This window comes from Haliotis rubra, unplaced genomic scaffold, assembly GCF_003918875.1.
Source record: "Haliotis rubra isolate DU_JTF1 unplaced genomic scaffold, ASM391887v1 Scf340, whole genome shotgun sequence".
NCBI lineage: Eukaryota > Metazoa > Mollusca > Gastropoda > Lepetellida > Haliotidae > Haliotis > Haliotis rubra.
The window spans coordinates 659495-678273 of NW_025767014.1; the positions used below are offsets into that span (position 1 = coordinate 659495).

Genomic DNA, 18779 nt, shown 5'->3' on the forward strand with positions numbered 1-18779 from the left:
ACTCTGTTCTAACTTGGGTGTGTCCATGAAAATGTGTGTTGTGTGTTTTTTAGAGGTGGGTAGCTCTGCCTGATAAACTAAACCACTTGAGGGCTGATATAAGGTATCTGGAAACATGATCAGGTGTGCACCCCTGCACTGTCCCTCTTTAGTGTTCCAGTCTACCCAGTAGTTCCACAACTCCTTCCACAGACTGCTCAGTCTCCTGTGATGTTGACTTGCAATGTCTCCCTTCCAGCTTGTCATCTTCGGCCAGCAAAGATCAAGTATTGTGCAGTATTTTGAGCGGAATCAAATTGCCTTGAAACACATTTTGATGAAAGACTGGAACCCTAGCTATGAGACGTTGCCATATCCCCCGGCAACTGGCCAGTATGCATTATACATGCGCCAGAATCTACTGGAGCACATCAACCATGCCATGGATCAGGTAAAGGGAAATCTTTCTATACCTCTGAATCTCTCACAGGGTTAAATATCTTTGTTGTGTGTTACAAAACACAACTTTGTTGCATGAAATGGATTCCTTATCCGTCCACGTAAAATGTCATTTACTGGTGATTGTTTGGGATTTTAAAAATTGTATTTTTTAGTGCTTGCCACTGTTCCCATAGCAACAACAATGACAAAGTCTTGCTAGTGCTCATTTCTAGATCAGACTTTGAAAAGCATACAAAATTTGTTCTCAAAACTTTGCACATGGGTAGATGTATAGATAAACTGGTGCCTTTTGATAGTTTGATTTTTAATATATATTTTTCAAGTTCCCATGGCAACAAGATTCATATGTTTTACTCATGACAATATTTGCTAATGATGACTTTGACTTCTTGTTTAAATAATTTGATGTAAGCAATAATTATGTTGGTTCCATGGCAAGATCAAATGTTATTTGCATGGCAACATCTTCACTCAATCAGTCATAATCAGTCTCTTGCCACTCATGATATCCCTATCAAATGATCGTGAGTGGTATATTTTACTCTCAGTAATAATTTACTCCCATTGTGACTGCTGTACCAACAAGAAATGAAACATAAAGCGTTCTTTGCCTTACAGTAATTATCCCCCGCAACGCGTTTTGAGGGGGTTATTAAAATGGACTCTAAACTCTAAAACCGTGCAATATTTCTTCACCAAACTTGGCACATAGATAGATCTGGTGGTCTACTGGTGCCTTTTGGTAGTTTTGGATTTCTGAGTAAAATATTTTTTGCGTTTCCATGGCAACAAGTTTGACTTAGACTGAAATTGGTGGTAGTGCTCTTTTCCGGAGCAGAACTTTAGAACCATTCACTATTTCTTCACCAAACTTGGCACATAGATAGATCTGGTGGTGTACTGGTGCCTTTTGGTAGTTTTGGATTTCTGAATCAAGTGTTTTTGGCGTTTCAATGGCAACAAGTTTGACTTAGACTGAAATTGGTGGTAGTGCTCTTTTCCAGAGCAGAACTTAAAAACTGTTTGCTGTTTCATCACGAAATTTCATGCATTGTTAGGTCTAGTGGTGAACTGGTGCCTTTTGCTAGTTTTGAATTTCTGAATATAATTGGGTTTTTTGCGTTTCCATGGCAACAATTTTGGCTTCAAATGAATTTGGTGGTAGTGCTCCTTTCTGGAGCAGAACTTTGAAACCTTTCAGTACTCCCCTTCCTCTTAGCTATATACATGCCAAAACATTTTACATAATCATAACTCGTAGACATATTCATGAAGAGTATTTTGCCAATGCGGGGGATATTGATGACTTTGTCTTCTTGTTATATTTGTCTGTCACATGTTCGAAAGAAATCTTTCTGATTGGGTAATGACAGGGAAATAGTGCTTTCATCCATGACTATGATGGCAACATTTACATTTATATTGATGATTCATGGATGCAGCCTGTTACTGATACATTCCATTTATCTCTCTGTTCAAACGGTTCATGCCCGAGAAGGCTAAAATCATGACGCTTCTCGGTTCAATGAGCGTAGGCTTCACGGTACTTGCAATGCAATGTTATGGCTGAATGAACACGGCATGCCTCACTCGGAGGCTCTGACAAATTACAAAGAAAACAGGATTAACGGGGACGCTCTCTAATTTGGTCACATCTAAAAATATAAATAAAGTTATTTACACATTTTCACGTCAACTCTTCATTACACACTTTCTGTAATTCGACATTAGGTAGTTCATTTTGAGGAGTCTTTCCTAAAAGATAAATGTATACCTTATGAGTTTAAATCTTTAAATATGTTTCTGCTTATGTATGCTGATGTAGTATTTTCTGAATCTGTTGAAAGATTGCAAACACAGATGAATTCGTTGTCAGCTTATTCCAGACAGTGGGAACTTGAAGTAAATATTGCTAAAACAAAGATAATGGTCTTCAGAAGAGTTGGTAAAGTTTTTCATTATAATAACCGATTCTCAAAGGCACAGCTGCAGTTGTCTGACCAGGGTAGGAAGGCCCTTTTTTAATTTACAATAATATCAGGTTGCTCTCTCTCAACCTGGAATCTCTTTTATTTGTCTTTGATTGTTATGTTGGTAGTATACTATCTTATGCGTCTGAGATATGGGGATATAATAAAGGCGTAAATATTGAAAGGTTGCATTTGGATTTTTGTAAAAGGTTATTAGGAGTTAAGAAATCAACATGTAATTCCATGGTTTATGCCGAGGTAGGTCGTTATCCGCTCGTATTTAAAAGGCAATACAGCATGATTAAATATTGGTGTAAGCTTCTTGTGTCTGAAAATAGCTTTTTACGGGGTTGTTATGAGTATTTGTATGAGGACCTGTGGTGTCAAAAATTGGACGTATCAGGTTAAAAATATTTTGTCAAACACTGGATTAAATAAAATATGGTTAAGGCAGGAATTACCACTAGATTTTGAAACAAAGAAAAACTGATCAGGCTATTCAGTTTATCTTTAGTGAGCTGTCCAACTCATCGAAATGTGCAATTTATAAAATATTATTAACCAGTGTACAGATAACGGTAATACTATAACAATGTTATGAAAAGAAATCTGTCTACTCCCGACATGGATTATGCTTCCTGGCACCGTATCTTTAGCTTTGGCGGTACTCCCCTACTTCCTTGGAAATTAGCTTTCCCAGGAAATACGAAATATACATTTTAGCCTTCCCAGGACATCTGAAAAATATATTTTAGCCTTCCCGGCACGACACCGTTCAAACGATTTACATGTTTATTTAAGCATAATGGAAACATTCCAGTTCCTTGTCAACCATGTATGTTTTGCCTTCATCAGACTGGTGTGAATAATGGAGTTCAGGCTCCATTTGCTAGAGCTGGCTGAAACTATTTTTCCTATAATATTCTGTCATCGATAATATACATACACTTTTGCGATAAAATAAAGTTTTAATTTTACACACACAATCCACAAAGTTAGGTGTCTATTCATTGGCTGCTTCTAAATTATGTTCGGAACGCTGTTGTGTTATTAATCCATGCAAAAACATGTCACCACTCACCAGTGATGAAGGCCATATTCATTTCTTCCAGATGTTAGGGGCATTTTGCTCAAAGTGACATCTCAAATGGTTGTCAATATTTGATCAATATCTGGTTAACGATTATCAATCCCTATCATCTATATCAATAGCCAACCTTACCATTTGCTTTATCATTGGACACATGAAGATCGGGGTTAGAGTGAGTGAGTGAGTTGAGTTTTACGCCACACTCAGCAATATTCGAGCTATATGGTGGCGGTCCGTAAATAATTGGATCTGGACCAGACAATCCAGGGATCAACAGCATGAACATCGATCTACGCAATTGAGATGCGATGACATGTCAACCAAGTCAGCGAGCCTGACCACCCGATCCCGTTAGTCGCCTCTTACGACAATCATGGGTTACTGAAGGCTCATTCTAACCCGGACCTTCATGGGTGCCGGGTTAGAATTGGTCTTCAGTAACCTAAACTCACTCACTCACTCACTCATGTTAACATCAAGGACCCATAAAATGTACTGATGGGGTTCCCCATGACCTTCACCTTTGTAAGAAAAGGTAAATCCTTAACACAAAAGATAGTTTCTGCATCGTCCAAGATATCTGTCAGTTAATGTACCTACACATGCTGAACAAATGCATGGTGTAAAATGTCTCTTGCTGTCTTGCTAATAATTCATCTTATGAGAACCACTCTTGGATATTTACCACCTGTCAATCCATCTATCTATGGTGACCTAATACTTACTGCAAACTCTCATGGTTGTCTGACACTGTCTTAGCAGGTATGCATGACAGTTTCAACATATCAACACACCTTCTTTATTTTTCAGTATTATAAAATTCCAGACGTAGCGATTGGTTCATTTCACTTAGAAAAAGATGGTAATGGTACGATCGCACCGATGCAGTTATGTCGTACCACATACACGGAGGGGAAGATCTTCGATAACAACACCTTCATCATTGATCCGACCTTGAGAGACTGTGAGTGTGTAAATGTGATAGATGAAACATGTGCCAGTGTTTATGAGAATTGTGGGGTAGCCTGATGGTTACAGGCGTTTGCTTGTCACGCTGAAGGCCCGGGTTCAATTCCCCACATGGACACAATGTGTGAAGCCCATTTCTGGTGTCCCCCGCCATGATATTGCTAGAATATTGCTAAAAAAGGTGTGAAACTCAACTCACTCACTATGAGAATTGTATGAGGATTTTAAATCTTCTAAAAACATATTGAAGTGTGTTTGTACTAAGTGTATTTTAGCAATCTTTGACTGCTATGTACTTTGTTGCAGCTTGTGTGGATCTTGTGTGTCCGAAGCACATTAAAGACGGCATAACATCTTACACCTGTGATATTGAAGACATGCTGAGGGCGATAAATGCTTCACTAAAGTTTGACAGGTACTGTAAATCTTCTCATGACATGTGGGACACAAACTGTATACAGTCAACTCTCGTTAATCCGACACTTGTGGTTGCAGAGAAATATGTCGGATTAACGAAAATGTCGGATTAATGTATTTGTGTGAAATTATCAATGTTTATTAAATGTCATGATTGTCATACTGTTTCTTGCATATCAGAAATGGTATATCTAGTTATCTTCATCGTGTGTAAAAATATTCACAGAAATAAAAAAACAATAACAATACATCCTTGTTCTCATTTATTAACATCATAGATGGCATAACATACATATATAATCACATAATCAATCAGTTTCATATCTATCTCATAACCACATTGCCACAAAACTCACGTTTGTTTTTACCACATATCAGCAGCTATTATGATCCCGATGTTGAAAATGTTACAGTTTCCATACAACTTAATCCATACTAACATGTGGACGCCTAGTGAACAATCGGGCATTTATCATAACATTTATAATTTAAAACTTGAAAAAGTCTTTGATGGTCATTAACATTAAACACATCTAAGTGGTGTGTCAGAAATGTTTGCAAAGTGTTCAACGATGTTTTGGCCTCAGATAGTTTGAAGCAGATAGTTTGAAGCATTGGAATCAGAGACGCTCAACCACTAAGCAGACTGCTTCAGGATGTCAGATACGGTTGATCGTCCAATCTTCACATCAAACTTCTGCTCAGCAAAAGTGATGACTTGTTGTTGTGTTGTCTGGGGTTTGTCTTTCTTCAAAAGGAGATTTCTTTCTTGATCAATGGCGTAACTTCTACTTGGGCTCGCTTAGCAGGTGGTGTACTCGTGACAGACATCTTGTGATGAAAACTCATGTCGGTTGTAAACATTTTATACAGCTCGCTCTACTGTTATTTCTTGATTAAATCGTCTCAATTAATTATCCTGTGTTCCTAATTAACAAGTGTGATGTTCACCGACGTCAGTGTCAAGCAGCCAGTAAGGCATACGCTAATTACCACTCACGTGTGATTGTTTGTATACGGTCGGATTATCCGACCGGCTGTGTTGATTGTCGGATTAACAAATGTTTTTACAATGTATTTACAATAATCAGTTGCTAGATTGGTGTGTCGGAGTCGGAATGCGAGAATGTCGGATTAACGAGAGTAATTATCACTGTTTTAAATGGTTCCCTAAATTGTTGTCGGATTAACGTGATTGTCGGATTAATGAGTGTCGGATTAACGAGAGCTGACTGTATCAGTGTATAATGTGATGATTATATATATACTGTGTACCTTTTGATGCTAATGTTTATAGCAACAGTGTTCGTAGTCTGTCTCCCAGACCCGGATATTGTCGATATATACTGTGTACCTTTTGATGCTAATGTTTATAACAACAGTGCTCGTAGTCTGTCTCCCAGACCCGGATATTGTCGATATATACTGTGTACCTTTTGATGCTAATGTTTATAACAACAGTGTTCGTAGTCTGTCTCCCAGACCGGATATTGTCGATATATACTGTGTACCTTTTGATGCTAATGTTTATAACAACAGTGTTCATAGTCTGTCTCCCAGACCCGGATATTGTCGATATATACTGTGTACCTTTTGATGCTAATGTCTATAACAACAGTGTTCGTAGTCTGTCTCCCAGACCGGATATTGTCGATATATACTGTGTACCTTTTGATGCTAAGGTCTATAACAACAGTGTTCGTAGTCTGTCTCCCAGACCCAGATATTGTCGATATATACTGTGTACCTTTTGATGCTAATGTCTATAACAACAGTGTTCGTAGTCTGTCTCCCAGACCTGGATATTGTCGATATATACTGTGTACCTTTTGATGCTAATGTTTATAACAACAGTGTTCGTAGTCTGTCTCCCAGACCGGATATTGTCGATATATACTGTGTACCTTTTGATGCTAATGTTTATAACAACAGTGTTCGTAGTCTGTCTCCCAGACCCGGATATTGTCGATATATACTGTGTACCTTTTGATGCTAATGTTTATAACAACAGTGTTCGTAGTCTGTCTCCCAGACCCGGATATTGTCGATATATACTGTGTACCTTTTGATGCTAATGTCTATAACAACAGTGTATCGTAGTCTGTCTCCCAGACCCGGATATTGTCGATATATACTGTGTACCTTTTGATGCTAAGGTCTATTTTCGTAGTCTGTCTCCCAGACCTGGATATTGTCGATATATACTGTTTACCTTTTGATGCTAATGTCTATAACAACAGTGTTCAGTAGTCTGTCTCCCAGACCTGGATATTGTCGATATATACTGTGTACCTTTTGATGCTAATGTTTATAACAACAGTGTTCGTAGTCTGTCTCCCAGACCCGGATATTGTCGATATATACTGTGTACCTTTTGATGCTAATGTTTATAACAACAGTGTTCGTAGTCTGTCTCCCAGACCCGGATATTGTCGATATATACTGTGTACCTTTTGATGCTAATGTTTATAACAACAGTGTTCGTAGTCTGTCTCCCAGACCTGGATATTGTCGATATATACTGTGTACCTTTTGATGCTAAGGTCTATAACAACAGTGTTCGTAGTCTGTCTCCCAGACCCGGATATTGTCGATATATACTGTGTACCTTTTGATGCTAATGTTTATAACAACAGTGTTCGTAGTCTGTCTCCCAGACCTGGATATTGTCGATATATACTGTTTACCTTTTGATGCTAATGTTTATAACAACAGTGTTCAGTAGTCTGTCTCCCAGACCTGGATATTGTCGATATATACTGTGTACCATTTGATGCTAATGTTTATAACAACAGTGCTCGTAGTATGTCTCCCAGACATAATCCTATTGTGTTTACATTTTGGAAGTGATTATAGTTGGTTGAACGCTGCTAAATGAAACATTTTTAGTAGCGTTCAACCAACTATAATCACTTCCAAAATGTAAACACAATAGGATTATCTCCATTCTACCATGACATATGCACCATGAATAAAACGTGTTTTAAATATGCACCATGAATAAAACGTGTTCTAAATATGCACTCATTTCCCTTCGCAGTGTTTTGACAGGTTTAGACTACAACGCTTAGAAACTGGACATTTTGACGTTTACATACTCATACCTTCTGTACTGAGAGTTACTTTTGGGTGATTGTTCAATCATTTCATGTTGGAACCAGGCTGGGTCAATATTTTCCTCCTTATCAGATCCAAACACATAAAAGAAATCGCCAAGGTCAAACGTAACTGTTTCAGACGACATGTTTGTTTACCTTTGTAAGGGTTAATGAGTGCAAAATATTCCTACGCGCAGTGAACCGTCTCTCAGAAGTGGTTATTGAAAACTTTTCACTTCTAATTTTTTAGTAACAGCCAATCAAAAACGAACGTACATGTACTTAAATGTCATGGTAGAATGTCGATATACTGTGTACCATTTGATGGTAATGTCTGTAACAACAGTGCTCGTAGTCAGTCTTCCACATCAGTATACCATGTGATGCTGTGGCCTGTATCCACACTGTACCATGTGATGTTATAGCCTATATCTATTTTGTTCCACAAGATCTATATGCGCAGTGTACGCAATGTATTTGTCTTCATCCATGGTGTACCTTTTCATGTTGCTACATATATTTACAATATAACATACAATGTAATTTTGACTAATAATGATCTCTATTAATCTTAGCACAAGGTAAAATTTGTGTCTATCTTTGACACCTCAATGACTGAATGATCTTTGTGTTACAGACTGATATCTCTTGAGCTCCACATGACAATGCTATCGTACCATCTGGACCTGCTCGCTGCTCACGCTGGTCCTGCTTGCTTCAGCTCGGATGTCAAGGTAGAGCTCTCGGTCTCTATTCAGTCTCACAAGGAAGATACTTAACTATCTAGAAAGTCCTTGGGGTGGTGAGGTAGCCTTGGTTAAAGTGTTCGCTCGATCACGCCGAAGGCCTGGGTTCGATTCCCCACATGGGTACAATGTGTGAAGCACATTTCTGGTGTCCCCCGCTGTGATATTGCTGGAACATTGCTTAAAGCGGTGTAAAACCTCACTCACTCACTCACTCGATTTGCCCAATAAGTTACATTCCACCTTGTTTTCGCTGATATTAGCGGCATAAAACAACATGCACTTCCCCCGTGTCAGCTGACTTTGTTTGGCCTGACATTACTGATTGTTGCTGTAGAGAACAGTATAGGTTCAGGAAATATTGGTAAATTGTGATATAGCTATGCTAAATTTATGACATGACTCTGTCACTAGTGGCATGGAGGAGATTTCATGAGGTTTACAGTCCTACACACCTTTTAATCTGTCTCATGAATCAAAGTCATCCTGATAACAACATGTGTCAATCACATCTTTTGATATATGCAACTTTGCGAGTATATTTTGAGCATGACAGTATGACCATGGGTCTAAACATGGGAACATAAACAACGTTATCGATGATGACATCCATGTTAGCCTGGTGAATGCTGATTGGATGTAATTCTAAATGCAGTGTCACTCATCGGGTCTTAGCTGCAAGTATTTATCCGTGATTATATTAATATGTGTCTTACTTTCTTATATTTATTGACCCGTGAAGGTCCATGTTAGAATTGATCTTCAACAACTCATGCTTGTCGTAAGAGGCGACTAACGGGATCGGGTGGTCAGGCTCGCTGATTTGGTTGACACATGTCATCGGTTCCCAATTGTGCAGGTCGATGCTCATGCTGTTGATCACTGGATTGTCTGGTCCAGACTCAATTATTTACAGACCGCCGCCATATAGCTGGAATATTGCTGAGTGCAGCGTAAAACTCAACTCACTCACTCTTAGATATATTGGGGGATATGGGGTAGCCTAGTGGTTAGAGCATTCGCTCGTCATGCTGAAGATCCATATTCGATTCCCCACGTGGGTACAATGGGTTCAATATGATATGATTTTTCTTTGGAATAATCTTAGCTTATGTTATCTTTGCAGATACTGTATGACAACAACCAGCGGGACGGCCAGGTCCTAGTGACCCTCAATGCTGTCGTAACTGAGTTACAATGTCACGGCCAGATCTTGTCAGAAGGTGAACATATTTATATGTCTTAGTCAGCTGAGAACTGTTGAATTAGTAACCAAATACTTCATTGTTTGAAAGAGATTAAGAAGGTTTTACGTCATTCAATAAGTTAGATATAGTTCAACTTTAAAGTAACTATGGTAACAGTGGCATATATATATATGATTGGCATTGAGATCTAACTATCCACTAACTCTTCATAGTGATGACAAATTGATATCACCATTCTTGACCCTGAGGGGCGGTGGCCCGGTGGCCTAGTGGTTACGGCATTGGCTCATCATGCCGAAGATCCGGGTTCGATTCCCCACATGGGTACAATCAGTGAAGCCCATTTCTGGTGTCCCTCACCATGATATTGCCAGAATATTTACAAGCATTATATACTAAACTCACTCACTCACTCACTTGACACTGGTGATGTCACCTGTTGTGTTTGGTCCAAGTACAAGTCCACTATGCCTAAACAATGATGACACAAAAATAGCATAGGTAAATGGCAGATGTGTTTAGCATAACATGCATAACATGCATTTCTATGTGTTTGTGGGTTGCAAGTATTGTAACAACAAGGTGTCACTCATATATCCTACTCTTCTCTGTTGATCACTGGATTGTCTGGTCCAGACTTGATTATGTACAGACCACTGCCAAATAGCTGGAATATTGCTGCGTGTGGCGTGAAACTTAAATCACTCACTACTCTGTTTCAGTAGTGTTACCAAGGTTACACAACATTTTGTATGTTTCAGAGACATCTTACCGGAGAGGACTGATCATCTACGATGCGATCATCATCATCCTATGTATTCTGTCTCTCTTCCTCTGTTTGCGCTCAATATACAGAGCCCAGGTGCTCAAACGGGTGAGTCATGCAAAGGGAAACACAAACATTGTAAGGGGCCGTTCATAATTTATGGCTAAATAAGTGATGACGATTTGAAGGGGGGGTCACCCATTTTGTTCTGGGGAAGCATGGGGGAGGGTCATCAATTTAGTACACATGTATTAGTGGGGAGGTCAGCAATTTTGTACATGACATGCAGGGGGTAGGGGGATCACTTTGTGCATAATTTTTTTTACTGTTTTGTTTTTGTTTTTGTTTTTTTTTTGGGTGGTGGTGGGTGGGTGTTAATTCACATTGTACATGAAATTCCATAAAAAAATCATCATCACATCCCTAGCCATGAATTATGAACGGTCCCTAATATGTTACTGATCCCTACTTGGAACCTGTTTTAAATGTGAGCTGCGTGCTTGTCATAATACATCAACATGTCCTTTTGTATTTTTTGCCTTTTGTAACAAAATGTTGCTTCCCTGAAACCATTAGAGTAATGTAGCAATATATTTGCATATTATCTGATGCATGATTCTACAGAAGCAAGCTTGACAACCATTAGTCCAATTTTTCCAGAGTGAGTGAGTGAGTTTTAGTTTTCGCCACTTTTGCAATGATCCAGCATTACCATGGTTGAGGACACCAGAAATGGCCTTCACACATTGTACCCCATGAGGGGAATCGAACCTGGGTCTTCAGCCCTACAGTCCCTACATTTTTCAAGATGGCTGCCATAGCAGTTGTGTTGAAAACTGTCATTTTCTGCATCATTTCTGTTTTCACTCTGTCATAATGCAAGGGTTCCATGACATTTATTTAACATTTTCTTGTGTGCCATTTTATTGTGTCACTCTTTCTTGCTTATTTCTAAATCTAAATGTTGTCATTCCAGCAAACAGTCAAATTTTTCATGAACCGGTTTGGGAAAAAGCTCTCCCTGTCAGAACAGACAGATTTCTTAAATATGTGGTACATCCTGATAGTTGTCAACGACTCCCTGACCGTGGTAGGCTCCTCCTTCAAGATACAGCTGGAAGATCAGGTCTGTGTCGAGTTACCTCCCTTACCAGACTTCTATAGTAACCTTATATTGTTTTTAAATTATCCAGGCTATCAAGAGCCATTCCATGTACACTTGGGTACAGTCAGGCCTTTAAACTACAATAAAACACCATTTCTGGCCAAATTGTCCGGCTCATTGTCCGAGCACAGGAAGTGGAACACATCAACCCCAGTTCCGCACCAAATGTCACCTACTGGAAAATATCTGTACACACAATAAGCATAAGTCATGGTGATAAAAATGACAGCACTAAATACTAAAAATTGTGGTCAGTTTTAATTACTGGATGGATGTACTTTTAAAAAGCATAAACTTCTTACACTATTTCATCCAATCACAGCTGTCACAAGTGTCTGTCTCTTCAGTTGTTTACATACGGTGCTTGCTCAGGGAGCATGTGATTCTGATTTAGTGTAGTGGAACCTCAGTGATACTGCAGAATGATATTTACTTTTGTATTTGTTATGTTTCCTCTCCTCTTGTCCATGAAATAGTTTGTGAGAAAATAAATTGTCTTCAGCTGTAGAAAACACAGATAATCATTATGGTTTCTGTGATTGAACATAGGTATCCGCCTGTGCTAAAGATGCATTAAGGCCTGCTAACACATCACTGACAATTTCCTCACAAGTACACTGACTGTTTAAACATTGCTCACTCTATCAATCACTGGGTGTCCAGTCCTGACTGAATTATTTAATAGTCACTGCAGTTAGTTGTGTTGGCTTCAGTATTCAGTGTAGCATGTTGCACATTCTCCCCTTACAGAAGTTTTCCAGTTCCTCCGAGAACTACGACATTGGCAGCGTGACGCTGGGCATCGGCTGTCTCATGGCTTGGATGGGGGTTCTGCGCTACCTTGGCTTCTTTGAGAAATACAATGTGAGTCAGCACAGTCACATGATTCGGTTACAATGTGAGTCAGCACAGTCACGTGATTCGGTTACAATGTGAGTCAGCACATTCGGTTTCAATGTGAGTGATTCTGTTACAATGTGAGTCAGCACAGTCACATGATTCGGTTACAATGTGAGTCAGCACAGTCACATGATTCGGTTACAATGTGAGTCAGCACAGTCACATGATTCGGTTACAATGTGAGTCAGCACAGTCACATGATTCGGTTACAATGTGAGTCAGCACAGTCACATGATTCGGTTACAATGTGAGTCAGCACAGTCACATGATTCGGTTTGTTGTTAACTCTATTGTAGCTTACATGGTTTGATATGTTGACTCAAGAAAGCTAGTGTCACAGGAGCTGAGGTAAAAACAAGCAAATCTTCTGTCCGTATACTTCCATATTTCCCAGTGTATATATATGTATTAAACCTTAACTCTGTAAGTTACCAGATGTCAGTCCCTCCCGGCATCCCATTGTATCCACAAGAAGTTCATGAGAAGTATGTGTTGAAAGATGCCCTGCACATGCCCACTTGCATTTCTTGCTTAGGAAAGGGCTTTCCTCGCAACTGTTATGTTGGCCGTTTAGAGGACATCTGTTGAAAATCTAAAAGATATTATAGTGTTATTATTGCCAGGACAGGAAGTTATAGCAATGATGTAACTGAGTTAGCATTCTTAAAATCATGCACAATGATAACTAATGTTTGATTTCTGGTGTCCATTGCCATAATACTGTTAGCTCACTGTTATCATTAAGCTGCACCTCAAGGAAGATACTCTCTCAGCTATTGTTACAAGTAAGTTACATTTAACATACTAGAATGACAGTATAATTCACTTGCTGAGCTGGTTCCCAATTGCGCAGATCGATGCTCATGCTGTTGATCACTGGATTGTCTGGTCCAGACTCGATTATTTACAGACCGCCGCCATATAGCTGGAATATTGCTGAGTGCGGCGTAAAACTAAACTCACTCACTCACTCACTTGCTGAGCACAGATGATTCTTAGTCTGTTTTTGAAAAAGTTCCAGGGATAATTAGAAGCAGGGCCTAATAAGTAGGGCTGGATATTGCCCTGATTCTCATATTGCGATAAATTGCAATAATATAAGAGATACTGCAATATATATTGTGATATATTGACTGAAAGGTTTCTGCCCAAGTGCGTACATCATAAATTCATAATAGTTCTCTGTGTGCGACATCATCTTCTTAGTTGCTGTTAGACCATACTTTCAGAGTCCCTGTCCCCATTGTGTATGGCGGTATGCCAATAGTTTACAGATAGATGAAATGATATAGAGCCTTAATATGTAATGTTTAATGGAAGTTTTGCAACATAGTGATAAAGGTAATAGTATAACATGATTTTCATGGTCAGTGTTGTTTGCTTCAACAGAATGCTCTTCAAATATCTTCAGTGCAGTATGTAATTATTGTTACTGTATGTCAGTGATTCCTTTAGGTTCAACTCCAATATAAAGTTAACATGAACTATTGCAACAACAACCAAAGACATGATTTCGGTGAACTACTTGACTAGAATGCCATTATACAGTCCTAAAATGTTACATGAAATCAAGAGAAATACATTTGGCACTTTTAGAGCACATTTTGTTGCTATGGAAAGGGCAGATAATTCAAAGGGAGCTAACTCTGGATGGCCCAATATATTGCAGAATCTGAACCATATTGCGATAATCGTATTCCAAGATACTGTACTGGTTTACCGGTAATATTGCACAGCCCTACTAATAAGATTGAAATGTTGACTGAAATATAGAAAGAGAGTGTTTTATAAAATGTTGTATGAACTATTTTTACCTTTGTTCCAGATACTGATAATTACTCTTAAAAAGGCTTTCCCGAATGTGTTGCGATTCCTTGTGTGTGCCCTGTCCATCTATTTTGGTTTCACGTTCTGTGGATGGCTTGTGCTGGGACCATATCACATGAAGGTATGCCACAACGCTTACTTCAGCTGTATATATTCCATATAGTTACTAGGGCTGCAATGATTCACCCAGACCTCGATTCGAATTGATTTTAGATATTGGACCTTCGATTCAATTCTTCATGCAAGTAAAAACGTCAGATTTCATTTAAATCTCAGAGCTGGCTTTTTTAGCATGAAATCCATCGTCAACTTGGCAATGTCTACAAACAGCAATTCTCATTGGATAACTAGTCTGGCGTCAATCAATCATGTTTCGCCTTATTTCAGCACTTGAAACTGCTTGAGTTGGAGTCAAAATTACGTTCTGACTGAGTGGAAATAATTTAAATAGGTATTCAAATATTGAATCGAAATAGTGATAATGGTTATCAAAAATCAAAACTAAGGTGTCAGGTTCGATTTTTGATGAATCGAACCGGATCGTTGTAGCCCTAATACATGTAGTTACCATATTCATTGTTACAAGCACCCATGTATATGTATGTAAGAAAGGGCGGCTGATTATCAGACAGTAGGAAATGGTAATATTAAGCATGTATGTACTGGTGGGAGGGGAGAGGGGTATTGGAATAGAGCAGTATATATGGCCATGGTTGAGGTGGAGATGGATACTGGGCAGGGCAGAGCATGTATGTACTGGTGGGAGGGGTGAGGGGTATTGGAGTAGAGCAGTATATGTGGCCATGGTTGAGGTGGAGATGGATACTGGGCAGGGCAGAGCATGTATTTGTGGGGTTCTGGTGGAGTTGACATGGGTATTGCCCATGGTAGAGTGTATATATGGATGGGTTTTCATGGGGTGGAATATGGGTATTAAGCAGGGCAGAATGTATATAGTTTTAGGATATGGTTTTAGTGGAGAGGTTTATAAGGCACAGGGATGTCAACAATATTTAGTCCTTAGTGAGGAAATAAGTCTTTTCATAAAAAGGCATTTTTTAATATGATGTCCTGAAATCTGACACTATTAACTTAAAATATATTTACTTTATCAAACTGAATTCTGTCCAGTCTCATCAATATGTGTTGATGTGTTATTGTGTTTGGTCCTTTTCTGTCTAGTTCCGTCATCTGAGCACTGCATCGGAGTGTCTGTTCTCCCTTGTGAATGGTGACGACATGTTCGTGACGTTCTCTGCAACAGAGACAGATAGCGACCTCATCTGGTACTTCAGTCGCACCTACCTCTACTCCTTCATCAGCCTCTTCATCTACATTGTCCTCAGTCTCTTCATCGCAGTCATCATGGACACATATGAGACCATCAAAGTGAGAATGTTACGAGGATCGTTTGTAGACCAGTACTTGATGTTAGGAAATAATTGCAATAAGTTGAGTGTCACACGGACTGTGTTGATCTATGATTTTTGGTTCATGTAGACAAGTATTATGGCAAGACTCAAATAGTTTTTAGAGTTTGATATTTAAGGCACAGTGAATTAGCTCCCTTTGAGTTTAAACACGGTAATGCCATGAGTATGTTCTTCAGCTATGACTTCCCATCTCTTTAGAAAACAATCAGGAATTGGAATCAGTTATTAGCCAATGTTATCACACCCAGCAAAACTTGTTCAGTGTCATTGTGTTGTACAGTATCATTATCAGATATGTTTGGGAACTTATGGAGTACATCCAACAAATATTAATGGATTTAGTTTCAGGATAGTCAGTTGGTAATAGACTATGGAACTTTCCAGTCGAAGAGCATGAGTAAGACTTGACAATCACTGTCACACACTTATACAAAAATGTCTAGTATGTTTGTACTTGTTTCTTTCCCCTTTCAGCATTGTTACGAGCACGGCTTTCCTAAGACCGACTTGATGAGGTTTATAGATGAGTGTACAGATCCGCCCAACTCTTCGGTGTTTCTTCAGGACCACAGGCCATGCTGTCTCTTCTCATGCATTCCCTGCTGCAACAGGTCAGTGCCATCATCAAACTACAGCTACAGAGTAGTGCTAAAAGTATTGGGCACTTGACGTAATTTCCATAGTCTTACATGTTAATTTAGTGTAGCATAAATAATTTTTAAGGAATTTAATTTTTGTAAGATCCAAGTCAAATTTTGCACATTTGTGAGGAATCATTTTAACTACAATCACATAATTTCTGTTTAATTTTCCGTGGCTTATTTATCGAATGGCAACATTTTAATCAACATATGTACAGCGCCATGCACTCCTTTAACATGGCGACCTATGGGATTGTGCATTGTAGAACCATACGTAAGTTGATAAATGTGATGTCTGGAATCAAATGCGTAAACCCATGAAGAGCTGGGTTAGAATTGATCTTCAGTAACCCATGTTTGTTGTTAGAGGCGAATAACGGGATCGGGTGGTCGGGCTCGCTGGCTTGATTGACACATGTCATCCTAGCTGATTGCGTAGATCAATGCTCATGCTGTTAATCACTGGATTGTCTGGTCCAGACATGATTATTTACAGACCGCCGCCATATAGCTAGGAATATTGTATAGTGCGGCATAAAATTAAACTCTCTCACTCACTCACTCACTCACCCATTTGCGTAGATCAATGCTCATGCTGTTGATCACTGGATTGTCTGGTCCAGACATGATTATTTACAGACCGCCGCCATATAGCTAGGAATATTGTATAGTGCGGCATAAAATTAAACTCTCTCACTCACTCACTCACTCACCCATTTGCGTAGATCAATGCTCATGCTGTTGATCACTGGATTGTCTGGTCCAGACATGATAATTTACAGACCACTGTCATATAGCTGAGTGCGGCATCAAACAACGAATCAACCAACCAACCTACACCCTTTCCTTGATGCCCTGATATTGCTGAATGAAGCATTAAATAACAAATCAACCAACCAACCTACACCCTTTCCTTGATGCCCTGATATTGCTGAATGAAGCATTAAATAACAAATCAACCAACCAACCTACACCCTGTCCTTGATGCCCTGATATTGCTGAATGAAGCATTAAATAACAAATCAACCAACCAACCTACACCCTCTCCTTGATGCCCTGATATTGCTGAATGAAGCATTAAATAACAAATCAACCAACCAACCTACACCCTGTCCTTGATGCCCTGATATTGCTGAATGAAGCATTAAATAACAAATCAACCAACCAACCTACACCCTCTCCTTGATGCCCTGATATTGCTGAATGAAGCATTAAATAACAAATCAACCAACCAACCTACACCCTCTCCTTGATGCCCTGATATTGCTGAATGAAGCATTAAATAACAAATCAACCAACCAACCTACACCCTCTCCTTGATGCCTGATATTGCTGAATGAAGCACCCAACCAACCTACACCCTCTCCTTGATGCCCTGATATTGCTGAATGAAGCATTAAATAACAAATCAACCAACCAACCTACACCCTCTCCTTGATGCCCTATATTGCTGAATGAAATCAACAACCTACACCCTGTCAACCAATATTGCTGAATGAAGCATTAAATAACAAATCAACCAACCAACCTACACCCTGTCCTTGATGCCCTGATATTGCTGAATGAAGCATTAAATAACAAATCAACCAACCAACCTACACCCCCTCCTTGATGCCCTGATATTGCTGAATGAAGCATTAAATAACAAATCAACCAACCAACCTACACCCTGTCTCCTTGGTGCCCTGATATTGCTGAATGAAGCATTAAATAACAAATCAACCAACCAACCTACACCCTTTCCTTGATGCCCTGATATTGCTGAATGGAAGCATTAAATAACAAATCTCCTTGATGCCCTGATATTGCTGAATGAAGCATTAAATAACAAATCAACCAACCAACCTACACCCTCTCCTTGATGCCCTGATATTGCTGAATGAAGCATTAAATAACAAATCAACCAACCAACCTACACCCTCTCCTTGATGCCCTGATATTGCTGAATGAAGCATTAAATAACAAATCAACCAACCAACCTACACCCTCTCCTTGATGCCCTGATATTGCTGAATGAAGCATTAAATAACAAATCAACCAACCAACCTACACCCTGTCCTTGGTGCCCTGATATTGCTGAATGAAGCATTAAATAACAAATCAACCAA

General features: G+C 39.2%; 1 protein-coding gene across 2 annotated transcripts in view; it reads left to right on the top strand.

Annotated features, from left to right (window-relative positions):
- LOC124284650 (mucolipin-3-like) overlaps nucleotides 1-18779 on the top strand; it is a 36342-nt gene that overhangs the window by 16842 nt on the left and 721 nt on the right. For both annotated transcript variants that reach the window (XM_046720754.1, XM_046720755.1), the window contains exons 3-13: nucleotides 239-430; nucleotides 4312-4465; nucleotides 4777-4885; nucleotides 8623-8719; nucleotides 9858-9954; nucleotides 10701-10813; nucleotides 11682-11831; nucleotides 12621-12734; nucleotides 14596-14718; nucleotides 15780-15986; nucleotides 16505-16641. In XM_046720754.1, the coding sequence (XP_046576710.1) occupies nucleotides 239-430; nucleotides 4312-4465; nucleotides 4777-4885; nucleotides 8623-8719; nucleotides 9858-9954; nucleotides 10701-10813; nucleotides 11682-11831; nucleotides 12621-12734; nucleotides 14596-14718; nucleotides 15780-15986; nucleotides 16505-16641 (1493 nt within the window). The remainder of the gene's footprint in view (nucleotides 1-238; nucleotides 431-4311; nucleotides 4466-4776; nucleotides 4886-8622; nucleotides 8720-9857; nucleotides 9955-10700; nucleotides 10814-11681; nucleotides 11832-12620; nucleotides 12735-14595; nucleotides 14719-15779; nucleotides 15987-16504; nucleotides 16642-18779) is intronic.